Below are 14,147 nucleotides of genomic sequence, written 5' to 3'. Positions count from 1 at the left end.
CTTTGGGGCCTCTTATAGTGACCAGCTATTGAAAGAAGGACAAGAGAGCAGAGGGAGGTTATTGCGCATGTCAGTATTGTGACTGGTTTTGTGTCACTAATTTTATTGAATGCTGTGGGCAGGTGGTAACTTATTTCTCCCTTCGCAGCATACAGAATTCACGTCAGCCGAAGCACTGTCCAAGCCCTGCTCAGCCTCGACGAAGGCTACAAAATTGATGTCAGGGGTCAGACCGAGCTAAAGGTGAGAGAATTTCCTGGTTCCCAGAGTCCAGTTTTGGGGCACCCCCTCTTTGTTTGATGCCATTACTGGAGCTTGAACTTAGGGCTTTGCACTCCCATTTGATCTTTTTGCTCAAGACTGGTGCTCTATCACTTAAGCCACAGCTCCACTTCTGGCTTTTAGCTGGTTAACTGGAGATGAATATAGACTTTTCTGCCTAGATGCACTTTGACCCTCAATCCTCAGATTTTAGTCTCTTGAGTATCTAGGATCACAGGCATGAGCCATGGCACCCAGCTCTATTCCCAGTTCTAGGCGGGAAGGTTTACAGTGGAGAGAAACCTTTCAACATCTACCTTCCTGTCGGTTGCAGGGGAAGGGTGTAGAGGAGACCTACTGGCTGGTGGGGAAGGTGGGCTTCCACAGACCTCTGCCCACACCTCTGCACATCACACCTGGGTGAGTGAGGGCGATGCTCAGACTCTTTGGTGTTTGGTTTGCTATGTGTCAGTTTTATAAACAGTATTACTTGCCTAGTGTGGAATACAGAATCCTTCAGTGTCTAGCAGCCACTACCTTTCTGCTGATGGTGACAAGACTGGACCTCAACACAGCCCCTGTTGGCCCCGACATGACCTCTAACTTTATCACTTGAGCTCAGCTCACTGTCCTGAGTATCATATTGTTACTGCATCTTTGTCACCTTGAAATTTCCACAGATGTGGAAATTTTAGATGTAAAGGTCTTCCTTTTTTCCCTTGATAGCTCCAGAATCTGAACTTGGGGCTTTGTGTTCACTTGGTTTGCTTGCTCAGCTGGTATTTAGCCACTTAAGTCATGCCTCCAGATCAGCTTTTTGCTGATTCACTGCAAATGGAGTCTCTCAGACTTTTCTGCCAGCTTTGAACTATGACCCTCCAGATCTAAGCATCTTGAGTAGCTAAGATAACAGACATGAGTCACTGGTGACTAGCTAAGGCACTCACCTTTTAAAGGTCATGGAGTAGAATTTCAAGAGCTTGCTTGCCTAGAAATGTGCCTTCTACCATTATCTTTTAGGACCCCTTCATTGAGGGCCTCAAGGGAGAACTAATATTTTTACCCCAATGTGCTGTTGCTCACTCCCTTCCCCTGCCTCAATCTGTGAGAGGTCTACAGAAGGCTAAAAAGGTAAAGCTAAGGAGGTCTCCAGAACCACAGCGGTCAACAGGCTTGTTCCAGCATGAAGGATGGGCTGAGCTAAGCCCTTTCGGGTCCTGTGGCATGACCACTGCAGAGTTCCAGCCAGAGCCCAGGCTTGTCTCCCCGCCCAGAGTTTTCCCTTCAGTAGGACTTCTGATTGGCTACTTGTCACTCTTCCAGAGCTGCCCTCCCCTTCCTGTTGTGGGGGTCTCCACTCCAATGCTGCCTCAGCAGAGGGGGCTCTGGTCATACACTCTGGAGCCTTGCCATCTCCCTCCAGCCCATTCTCAGCATGCTAGTCTCCATCACATCAGTTGCCACCTGCTGCTTCTTACTGACATGTGTACAGATCTTTCCCAGCCCTGTAAGCTCCTGAATGATGGATGCACCAAGCACATCCACCCATTGGTGCCCATGCCTAGGCGATGTGAGCTCTGGACACCAGCCCTCCTCCTGCTCTGTCCGTGCAGGACCTACAAGTGCAGCTCCCTGCCTCCCCCAGGCCTGGCCACCCTGCCCTGGGACTGGGAACCTGGGAGTCTGGCAGCCATTTATCATTCCAAGCTCTCTCAGCTGATGACTTTTCCACTCCTAAACAGAAACTTTAGAAAGTGCCAGAGATGTTTTCATCTTCTGGCTCAGGGAAGGAGGGGAGTGGAGATTAGTTGCAGAGAGCATCACTCAGTTGGGAAGCCCTCCAGCCTGTCCCCCTCCCCCAGGCAGGCAGAGGAGACTCTACTTAAAACCTGCATGCACATATGTATACACAAAGCACATATCCATATAACACCTGCATGCATGCATATACATGGCATCATGTGCACATGCATAAAATATAACACATGTATACACTTACAGCACATATGCACACAAACATGTGCCCGTGGGTGTACATATATGCATTCATGCACATAGACATAAGATTGCATTCATGCACACATGCAGTACACATGTATATACACAGAAATGTGCACTTATCCAGACAATATGCACATAAATACTATGCGCATGAATGTACATAAGGACAAGTATGTGCACAAATGCATGCAATACACATACATGCACATGTACAGGACACGAACATACATGTGCGCTCAGCATACACATTAGCACGTGCATACCATGTATGCATAAATATGCATAAAAGCCACACATATACATAAACTTGTGCAAACATGAAGCACACAAATACATTCACATATGCATACATGTTCAGATGAACAATGCACATATACAAACATACACAAGTTCACAGATGTGTACACAACATACAGGAAAATACACATGCACATAACATACAGAAACTCATGCAGGGCCTCTGAAGGGGGCACTACAGGCCCAGACCTTTGCTCTAGGTGGCTGATTCTCTCCGTCCCTGCGATCCTGGGGCTTAAACTCAGGGCCTGAGCTTTGTGCTTAAGGTTAGCACTCTGCCACTTGAGCCATAGCTCCACTTCTGGCTCTGCTTTGTGCTTAAGGTTAGCACTCTGCCACTTGAGCCATAGCTCCACTTCTGGCTCTTTCCTTCCTTCCTTTTTTCCTTCTTTCCTTCCTTCTTTCCTTTTTTCCTTCTTTCCTTTCTTGCTTTCTTTTTGTGTGAGTTTGTGTGTGTGGTTAATTGGAGATAAGAGACTTTCCTGCCCAGGCTGGCTTCCAACCAAGATCCTCAGATCTCAGCCTCCTGGGAAACTAGGATTACAGGTATGAGCCACTAGCATTTGTAATTCTTGTTTCTTCTTTTATCCTTAGAGACCGCTGGCAGGACCTCATAAACCAAGAAATCAGGGTGGCTTTTGCCAAAGCCCGCCAGGCATCAGCTGGGCCTGGTTGCCAAGGGGAGGAGAGGGCCAGGCCCTGAGGAGAGGAGCAGCAGGCTGGTGACCAAGGCAAACAGGACTCTAGAGCTAACCCCACCCTGTTCCACTTCCAGCAGAGGGCTTTCCCCTGCCAGCCTTGGTGACCCACTGAATGCTCATTAGTAAATGCCCAGCAGCGATTCCTGGGTGTGTACATTCCTGTATGGACCCTAGTGGTAATTTTGTCTCAATACAAAAGCAGTAAAACTAAAAATAATCTTTCATATTCTTACAATGTTTCATTCTAGAAACATTTGACTCAGAATACTCATTAGTATGAGCTCATGTGGAGGGTCTCTGTCCCCACTACACAGTGGAGGGGCTGAAGTCATCATGTGGCACAGCTGGTCTGGCAACAGCAGGCTGGGGGCATGGATCAATCAGGCAAGTGAGGACTCTGGTACACCTGTGGCACATGCTGGCATCACAGCATCCTCTGGATGCCACGGGGCATCTCTAAGGACACCAAGGGGATTGATTCCAGAAGCTTCTGATACAAAGCCAGCGCGATCTGACTCCTTTCCTTCAGCCAGCCCTGCTGCCTCTGTGTTGAGCACTGGGCTTGGAGGCCAGCCTTGGGCCCTAGGATCTCCACGGTGGGATGAAGGAGGTAGGAACTGAACATTCCTTGACTCGCAGGAAAATGGGGACTTCTATCTTCTAGAAGAACACTAAACAAAACCCATGACCAATTCGTGAAACTAGCTTCTTTATCAGAAACTGCTCCCCAACTCTGAGTAATTGCTGTGCTGTGGACTGATTTCAGGCACACATGAAATTAATTTCCCAGCTAAGAGGAAAGAGTACTGAGGTGGGGAGGGGGAGGGGCAGGAGGGCAGGTTAAGCCCTAAACAAACTCTTTCTTCAAAAGACCCCTAGGGAGCCTGATACCCAACTTGGAACTGGGGGTCATTAGGAAAATGTTCTGCCTGAGGGCTGCCATGGCCAGACTTTGGGATACTTGTGTGTGTGTGTGTGTGTGTGTGTGTGTGTGTGTAAGAGAGAGAGAGAGAGACAGAAAGACAGACAGACAGACAGAGACAGAGAGACAGAGACAGCAATAGAGAGACAAAGCCAAGGACACAGAGCCAGGGACACAGAGAGAGTGACAGACATGGGAGGAATGTAAAGGACAGGGGACAATGTTGATCTTGCTTTGGGAGATGTCCCATGCCTAGCTTCCCTGTACATTTTTCCAATTTGTACCTTTCCCGCTATCTGAGGATCCCCTTCTATAACCTTTGCCATTAGCTAGGGTGAAGGAGACAGGCAGCATCCACAGAAGCCTGCAACACGCCTGCCTGACAGGCTTCTGCCTCCATCCTTTTCCTCTTCTCTGTGCTAGTGGTGGGCTAGGCACATGCCAGGAACAGAGTGGTCGCTCTCTCAATCCTGCCAGCAATTACTGCTCACTTCACACATGGACTGGAGGCTGGAAGGGGTGCCTTGTCCCTGCCAGTGCATCTGCCTCTTGATCTGAAGTGGTGACACTGAGCTACAAGAGCCCAGAGAAATAGCAATGATACCGGAAAGGCTCCCTGGGAAATAGCCTTAGGGACATACAGCTTTCTCTTCTGCAGAGTAGGGGTGAGGCTGGGAGGTACTAGGCCTGACAACTCTGGAGTGAAGCCACCCCAGCACCTATATGGGCTATTACATGCATGCCCTGGTAGGACCCCAGAGATGGAGCCCTAGTTATGTCTTTTCTGAGCAATGAATGCCAGCTGGTGCAAAGGGTCCCACTCTGTCCTCCTTACTAGCCTCCAAGGGACAGGCCAATCTCTTGGAGATAGGGTCTTATGTTAAATGGGGCTCACAGTCCACCACAGGAATCATTTTGTTCCTGGTTCTTCAGGTAGGAGCCACTTGGGAGTTACTCCTTGGCTGAGCCCGAAGGCTCTAGCTGGCACGGAAGCCCTGCACATTACCATTCCCCAGGCACTGACTTTTCGGTTGTGGCACGTTCCTTAGTCTGCCTGAGACCCCTTAGAGAGCCGTGGCTGCACTTCAGCTGTCTTCTCTGCCTTGATGGCCTCATCCCTCTCCAACACACTCAATTCCACCTAAAAAGCCACCTCCTCCTGAAATCCCTTCCCTGCCACCCCCTGAATGAACCAGCAGTTGCTATACTGGCTTCACATTCTGTGGGGAGTTCACTCTTGTTGTCCAAAGTCCAGGAGGGGTGGGTGCTAGAGCTGAATGAATAAACAAATGAATGAGTGAACAAACAAATGAATGGATGAACAAATAAATGAATGCTCTGGTCTTCCCATCAAGGGAGGACAGGATTGGACAGTGGTCTGGTCCCTCTTTGAAGTGCTTCCGCGAGTCCAAGTGACTCTTCAGAAATCCACTAGGGGGCAGTCAAGTTGTTCTAAAGAGAGGGCCCAGCCAGCTCCTTGGGCTCCTGTCTAGTGGCCAGCATGGCTGTCCATCCTGGGGAGGGAAGAGGGCTGCACCCTGCTGGAGAGGCTCACACATGAAGACATCAAGCTCAGTGTCCTGTGCTATCCAAAAGACCTGGGCCAAGTCCACACAAAGGGGTTGTGTAGCCTCCAGCTCTGCAGTTCCTACTAACTCACGAGCAGGTGAGGAACACTGTCAGAGCACACTCTCCTGGGGCCATGCGGCCTGCCACACACCCCCAACATGCAGGTGTTGGCTCTCACTGCCAGGCCCCTTCCTCTGATGATTTAGATCTTCCTTCTGGGTTCCAGACCAGCAGCAGAATCTCTGTGTCATCTCCCTAGTGAGCCAGAACAGCGATGGTCCCACCCCCACAATCACCCAGTCCCAGCCAGTCCCCATGGTGGTTTTAGCCTTTCCATCTTCCCTTCCTCCCTCCCTTCCTCCTTCCTTTCCTTTCTTTCTTTGCTGTGCTTTTTGCACACACTAGGCAAATACCATACCATTGTTCTATATACCTAGCCATAGACTCTGTCTTGCTCAGGCCTTAGTAGCTCAGTTCTCAGCAAGTCCCATCCTCCATTCCCATCTCAGAGCACCTGCAGCACAGGCCTCTCTCACCTAGCACATGCCCCATCCTACTGCTGACAGAAAAGAAGCGCCTACCAACTGACCTCCCCAGCCTACCAGCCCTTCCCTACCCTGTACCCTAGTCCCATCCTGTCCCACTTCCCACTGAGAGGGTTTTCATTTCTTTTTTAAAATACTCCTACTAAGAGTTGTAACAACCCCTGGAGATTTTCCTGTCACCCCTGTCCACAGCTGGCCTTATACATATGGCCCTGGGGAAGTTGGTGGCAGTGGAGATGGGGTGGATGGATGTCTATTCTCCCCATCTGTCCATCCCCACATCATCACTAAAACCAGATCTGACTTCCCAGGGTACCGGTGAGAAATGGGAACTTACTGAAGGTTGTCTAGAGCCCGAAAAAAGAGCCAGTTGCTCAGTGCTCCTGCCCAGAGCTCCCTCCCTGGCATCCACCTCTCCTTTCCCCATCCTCTCTTTCCAATACCCTTTTGCCCCTCTGCTCCCCAGCCCCAGGATTCTGCTCCTTTGGTGGTTACCTAAAGAGCCACTGCAGGGTAGATGGTGCCCAGGGATCCATAGAAAGCAGCTGCAGGCCTTCCTGGGCACTGGGCATGCTATCTCGAAGGCTTCCTGTAGGAAGCTACTGGAGGGCTTTCATTTCACTATAAGAAGGGAGCTGGTAGAGTACCAGTGGCTCACACCTGTAATCCTAGCTACTCAGGAGGCTGAGATGTGAGGGTCACTGTTTGAAGCCAGCCTGGGCAGGAATGTCCATGAGACTCTCAGCTCCAATTAACCAGCAAAAAATCTGAAAGTGGAACTGTGGCTCAAGTGGTAAAGTGCTAGCCTTAAGTGAAAAAGATAATAGAAAATGCCTAGGTCCTGAGTTCAAGTCTTAGTACCAAAACACAGAGTGGGGGGGGGGAAGAAATAAGTGAATATGATGATAGAGCCATCATTTAATCCCTGCTACAGTCACAATAGGTAAGTAGGCTATGTCTTATTTAAGACTCTGACCAAGGTCACCTAGCAAGCTAGTGGCAGAACTGGACCTCAGCTTCCCAAGCTTCCCATCATCTGCTTCCCCACCTTCCTGCAGCCCCAAAGGCCACAACCACGCACTAGGGAAAAGGTGACACATAGTCACCCCTACAAAATGGGGCCAAGACATGGATACAGATGAGTTCTGGCTTAGGTCCAGAACAGTAGACAGGCAAGGCTGAGGCCAACAGCATCGTGGCTCACACCTATAATCCTAGCTACTCTGGAGGCTGAGATCTGAGATTGAGGTTTAAAGCCATCCCAGACAGGAAAGTCCATGAGACTCTACTTTCCAATTAACTGCCAAAAAGCCAGAAATGGTCCTGTGGTTCAAAATGGTAGAGCCCTAGCCTTGAGCACAAAAGCCCAGAGACAGTGCTCAGGCTGAGTTCAAGCTCCATATCCAGCACAAAGAGGGGGTGGGCAGGGAGAGAGGGAGAGACCAGGGAACATTTAGTAGAGCTAATGCAGCAGGCTAGAGAGGGGGAGAGAGGTGGGCAAAGCATGTGTGTGGGTTCATGATATGGAATTGGCCCTTGAGTAGTGAGAGAGACAAGAACACAGGAAGTATAATGTCTGCTGCTCCCCTTCCCGCCAGGGCCATCAAAGGCTGTGAAGCAGAAGACCTGCCTGGTCAGCTTGTGCTTTGGAGAGACTCACCTGGCTGCCACATGGAAAATGGTGTTGGGGGGTGGGGTCATGCCAAACAGGAAGCTGTGCCGAGAAGCGTGCCAGAAGAGCACCAGAGGAGCCGGCACCAGCCATAAATGAACTGGGCAGATTACAGAAGGACACGGAAGGCAGCTGGGAAGTATGCAGCGGCCCTCGGTATCTGTTCACAGAGGTGCTGGCTGCAGGGGTTACAAATGAGCTTGGTGGAATGAGGCGGCTGGAGACAGCAGTGAGGAGAGAGGAGGCAACAGGCCTGGAGGCCTGGATTCCCAGCCCTTTGGGTGCTAGGAGAGCCTGCAGGAGTAGGGGCTGCCTTGAGGGTCCCTGAACCAGCCCCTTCCAGCAGAGCACGCATCCAAGGCTGGCCCTGGTGTAAGCAGGGGCAAGTGTGTTTGGGGAGAAATGGAGTTCAGGCCTCAAATCCAGGTCACTAGCAGGGTGAGAGAGAACAGACAAGCATTCAGAAGCCACACAAACTGGCAGAGGACAGACAGCCACAGTCCTAAAGGCCACAAAAACAGTTTCCAGACTTCTAGACCTGGGAGGTAGACTGACTTTTTCCTCCCGGTAGCCTACTGGGAGAAGATGGGATCCAGAGCCTGGGCCCAACCCAGCAGACCGCCTGGGTTAGCTGTGGGATCCCCAGGGAGCTCTGGCAGACTGTTGGACTCATTAGATCAAACCATGTCCTTTCCCGCTTTCCATTTTATACTCCAGGAAATCAGCCCTAGGGAAAATGACTTGACTCATGTGTGGTCTGCCCTGAGAATGTCAGGGTCATTCCCAATGGAGAGATACAGCAACCCAGTTCTCACGAGAGCATGCACATGCAGGCCCACCTGGCTGCATGCATGTACATCCATGCACACCAGGTGCAGTTCTGGCGTGCGCATAAAGTTCTGCATGGGCTTGAAGAGCCTGGGCATTCCAAATCCTTGATGTACAAATGGGATTTGAGCAGTGCACACCTGTGTGTGTGTTAATGTGTACAGTGTGTGTACTCAGTGTGTGTGGTGTATTTTGCAGTTGTTAACTAGACTTGTTCAGAGTGTGTCTGTATGTGGTGACTGTGACTTCAAACCCTACAGAGCCACAGCCAGGTTCTTAGGGAACAAGCTGGGTCCCACCTGCAGCCTACTGAACCAGGCCCCCTAAGGGAGAGTCCAAGAATGGGTTTTAGCCAGATGCTGGTGGTTCATCCCTGTAATCCTAGCTACTCATGAAGCTGAGACCTGATGATTGGAGTAGGAAAGGCCATGAGACTCTTCTCTCTAATTAACCACCAAAAAAGCCAGAAGTGGAGCTGTGACTCAGGTGGTAGAGTGCTAGCCTTGAACAAAAAAGCTCAGAGATAGCACTCAGGCCCTGAGTTTTAAGCCCCAGGACTGGTACAACTTTCCAGGCACTCCTATTCCCCCCAGCAAAATAAACCACCCTGTTTTAAGCAGCCCCTCCACAGTTTTGCAAAGCTCTGGGTTTTATCCCCTTAGAGATTGCTTTGTGAATCTGAGTCCCAAATGAGAGGCCTACAAAGAAAATTGCATGGGGGAGAGTATTAGCCCCTTAGCTAATGTGTGACCTCAGACAACATGTTCACCTTCTCTGGGCTTGGGTTCTGCCTTCCTTATTGGAATGGAAGCAGAAAAGGAAGGCAGCATTCTCCAAAATATCACTGTTAACTGTGATAATTACTTGGGCTCATGGGAGCCAGATTTTAGACGCTCTGCCAGGACCTGTGGCTTGATCACGCTGAAGAAGACGGAGGCTGCTGTTAGCGAGCTGGGTGTTCAGGCTGCCATGAAGTTCCACTGGTCCACAGTGCTCTCAGTGGTCTCACAGTGCCATGAGCCTACAGGGGAGTCCTTGATGCAGAAATCCCAAGGCCAGGCCTCCCAGGACTCACTGGTGTGGTCTCCATCACTGGCATTCTCTCTGTACCTGTTACCCACAGAACAAATGCTTTCTCACAAAGAAGATGGTATTATCACTAACTAGATCAGCCCTCACATCTTATACCATTCTGCTTTTCCCAACATTGACTCTTTCCTTATTGTTCCTTTAGGGGGAAGAATGACGGCTCCATCTTACAAATGGGGAAGCAGAGGCTGCAGGAGAACTGTGCCCAAGGGGCTGGCAGACCAGTTTCATGCAGCATGAAATCCTGTGTTGCATCCTGACCAATTACTACTGGCTTCAGAGCTTGCATGCTGCCATCACCTGGCCCTGGACTCGGCAGCTCTTGGAGTTGGTGCTTTGCAGCCTCAGGGACAAAACAAGCAAAGTCTGTGCTGTTCCACTCAGCACCATCAAGAAACTAACCCATCGGGTTTGACATTCAAATGGTTAAAATGGGACAAAGCCTCAGTTCCCAGCATCCTCTGGGTGCAGAAGCTGTGGTTTCATGCTCCGTGGCCCAGCACAGACTCGGGCTGTGCAAACGCTTCTGATCTTGCCCTGCCTGCTTCACTGGGTCTTGAATATTCTCACTTAGCCTTCCACACTCCCTAGGAGCCTCCATAGCCCCCAGCCACAGGGCTCACTGACGGGATTCTTAGCCAGGAGCCTCCTATATAACTTTTGAGGCAACTGGGACACACTAGCACCTGCAACCCCTGCCTAGTGATTCTGAGTGCCACAAGGAGGGGGTGACTCATGTCCCACTGAGAACACAAAACAAAACAGGCTGCATGCAAGGACCTCAAAGCCTGAGGATCTGGATGGTGCCTGCCTTGTCCTGTCTACTGTGTGCACCAGTCAGACAGCTCTAAGTCTTAGTCCCCTCTCCATAAAAGGGACAAGAATACTTGTCTAGTCTGGCAGCTGTGAGCAGGACATATTCTGGAAAAGCACCTGGCTCCAGGCCTGGTCCTATATAAGCCTTTGTCACAATGGCTGAGAGGACCAGCCACTTCTCAGAGCAAGAGAGTCCTCAGTGTCTACGGGTGTTTACTTTCCTGGTCCCCAGTGCTGACTTTGACACTCACCACACTGGTGGTTCTCTCCTCGGGTCTTGTCAGGAGGTGGTCTTCAGCTGGCATGATCTTTACCAGGTTGCCCTAGGGGACAAGAAAGGTAGGGCAGGGAAAGAATTGAAGAATCCAAGGCTTTGCCCCAAAATCAGAGTGCCATTACAGTGGATGGGGGAACTCCTCCATTCCCAGAACCTAAATGGGGCCTGCGAAGAGTGAGGACAATGTGCACTGAAATCTGGGAAGCAAGAGACTTGGGTTTGATTCCTGGGGCCAGTGATGTAACCTCTCTGAGCCTTTGGGAAGAAAAACATCAATGTGGAAGGCTGGCTACAGCTGTCTTGATTCGGAGTCTGCATGAGAGCAATGACTGGGCCGCGGAGGGTTGAACACTGCACTGAGAGTCCAGGATGTCATGGTCCTATTCACTCTGGCTCTCCCGTGGACAGCAAGGCTTGGTGAGGTTTAGCAACTTGTCCCAGATCACACAGGACACACAAACCATTGCCTTTCTGAGCCACTAGCTCCTCATAGACCCCTGAGGTTTTAATCTGCCTGAATGAACTCCCCAAGGAGCCTTGAGCCGGAGAAGTACCGTCCCAGACTGGGAGTCCCAAGGACCCAGTTAAAAACAATGTCTTCACTAATAGATGCAAAAGGAATGAAAGCATTTCCACAAAAATACCAACACTGATGTCTAAGCTGCTACCTGAGGGCTGTCCCAAGGTGACCCCATTCTTGGAGAGTGCCCGAAAGAACTAAGTGGTATTGAATGGTAAGTTGGTTCCTTCTATGTGGATTTTGCCAAGTAAATCCAACCCTGCTCTGGCCCCATCACTCCTCCTCCTCCTGCAGATTCAAGCTCAGGCTGGTGGACTTGGCCTTTGATGGCTCTGGATCAGTCATCCTCTGTGTTCTCAGCAGCCTCCTGTGTGCTCTGAATGTTCCAGAAGAGTAGATGTTAGATTTATTTTTTTTATCTCAACCTCCTGGGGACCCACAAGGTAAAGGGGTCATGCTTTCTGAGCAGTAACACTGGCCAGGCCCCTTAATAGGTACTTTACACACAGTATTACATGTGATCACCCCAGCAAGCCAGGGCATCAGTGACACTATTAGTCTCGCTCTGCAGAACAACAAGCAAAGGTCAGAAAGATCAAGCAAGTTTCACAAAGTCACACCATGTGACTGCAGAAGAAGGAAGGAGATGAAGGGGGGGGGGGCTGAGGAATTCCCAGCTTTTAGCCCTGAGTCTCAAGGGGTATCTGTAGCGGGTGGGCATGCTTGGCTGCCCATGTCTTCAACTCTTGGGAAGCCCTATCTGGCCCCTGAGTAAGGTGGAACCCCATGAACCAACTAACCATAACCACAGCCCAAGGTGGGGGCTGAAATGGCTTCCATCACTGGGCCAGGCCAGTGGTTTCTGCTTGGTTGCAGTTCTGGGAAGGGTGAGGCAGCACTGGCACTGGTCAGGTAGGAAAACCTGGGCTGCCTGCATTAGATTTATTCATGCTCTGCTCACACTACAGGGCACCTGTGAGGGATGTTTCCAGTCATGTGGCTCCTAAAGAAAGGACTTGGTAAAGGAAGTTCTTGAGATATAGCAGAAGTGTTCAACCATCACCAAAATACCACTAACATCAGTGGGCAAAGGTCCCAGCCTGGAACCCTTAAGTTTAGTTCTGGCACCAATCACAGGAAGTACACAACTATTTCCCCAATTTTACAAAGGGAAACCTGACCAGAAGAGAGCACTAGAGTCTTAAGAAGGGTGGGATGGGTCAGCTGGAACTCTGGGAACACAGATCCATGGAGGCTGGAAGGAAGGGGAAGTCTGCTATCTTTCTCAGGTCTTAGGTGCCACCTCCTTCCATCTCCTCATGGCAGCTCAGTCCTTCTCCCCCAGGACACCTTCCCTGACCCACTATCTACCTAAAGCTCTGCCAAGATTAGGCCAAAGCTAGGTCAAGGCCCACGGACCACTTGCTGTCAAGACGTGTCATCTCTGGGTTATCTTAGGGCCATTTCTACAGTGATTGTATGGGAGGAAGAAAAGACAGTCTCTAGTCTGCATCAGGGAACCCAGCTTCTACCCGGTCCACCTGGGTTTGCAACAGGCCCAGGATGCTCACTTGTTTCTTTGTAAAATGGTTCACGTGGCCCTCTGTCATTGCTGGTGATCATTGCCCAGAAGGCTGCCACAAAAGACCCCATCCTTGGAACCAGGGCCTGGACGGTCCCTGGTCTAGAAGCCCCAGAATTCTAAGTCACACCCAGCAGGGAGGAAACCAGCAATTTGGTTGGGCCTGATATCCAGAAATGGGGGGAAGTTTGGGAAGACCTGCTGTAACCCCCAAAGCAAAAGACACCTTACTTTTAGACAACTTAAAAAAGTTTGTCTATGATAGTGCCCAGATTAGCCCGGGCTTAATTTTGTGGGCAGAGTGAGCTCCAGCATGCCTCCTGGTTTTTGTTTTTTGTCTGTCATAGGGCTTGAACTATGGGGCAGGGCACTGTCCTTGAGCTTTTTAGCTCATGGCTAGATTTGAGCCACAGCTCCACTTCTGATTTTCTGGTGGTTAATTGGACATCAGAATCTCATGGGCTTTCCTATAGGGCTTACTTGGATCTGCGATCCTTGGGTCTCAGCTTCCTCAGAATTACAGGCGTGAACCACTAGCGCCCGGTTCAACCTCATTTGTTTGTTTGTATCAGCCATATCCCTTTGAATATACTTTTTTTTTCCTGCTTTTCTTTCTTTCTTTGGCAGTTGTGGGGCCTGAACTTTGGGCCTGGGCGCTGTCCCTCAGCTCTTCAGCTCAAGGCTAGCGCTCTACCACTTGAGCCACAGCGCCACTTCCAGCCTTTTCTGCTTATGTGGTGCCGAGGAATCGAACCCAGGGCCTCAGGAGTGCAAGGCAAGGGCTCTACCACTGAGTCACCTTCCCAGCCTCTGAATATACCTTTTAACCTTCCTAAACGTCAGGTCCCCCACATAAGGGGGCTCCTGGTTAGACTAGGCCATCTGGTTTTTACCTCTATTCCTAACCCTAGCTTCTCCATCTGATAACTGGGGTTTCAATAGCCAGGGAGGGGTGGTCGGGCTGCGGGGAACTCCCCGTCCCCCCCCCCGCCCGCCCCCCGCAGCCGTCCCAGGGCCAAAGAAGGGTCATTTCCTTCCCGTCCCGCGGCCGTCAGTCACCTCCCGGG

The 14,147-nt window shown here is 50.6% G+C and overlaps 1 protein-coding gene across 1 annotated transcript in view; it reads left to right on the top strand.

The window, feature by feature from the left end:
• The window catches only part of LOC105983940 (olfactory guanylyl cyclase GC-D-like), a 103,897-nt gene extending 100,635 nt beyond the window's left edge, over nt 1-3,262 (top strand). The window contains exons 17-19 of the mRNA XM_013013969.1: nt 149-243; nt 596-681; nt 3,154-3,262. Of these exons, the coding sequence (XP_012869423.1) occupies nt 149-243; nt 596-681; nt 3,154-3,262 (290 nt within the window). The remainder of the gene's footprint in view (nt 1-148; nt 244-595; nt 682-3,153) is intronic.
• The last annotated feature ends 10,885 nt before the right edge of the window (nt 3,263-14,147 follow it).

This window comes from Dipodomys ordii, unplaced genomic scaffold (assembly GCF_000151885.1).
Source record: "Dipodomys ordii isolate 6190 unplaced genomic scaffold, Dord_2.0 Scaffold22, whole genome shotgun sequence".
NCBI lineage: Eukaryota > Metazoa > Chordata > Mammalia > Rodentia > Heteromyidae > Dipodomys > Dipodomys ordii.
Note: the sequence above shows the minus strand (reverse complement) of the source record. Positions and strands in the feature narration are given on the sequence as shown.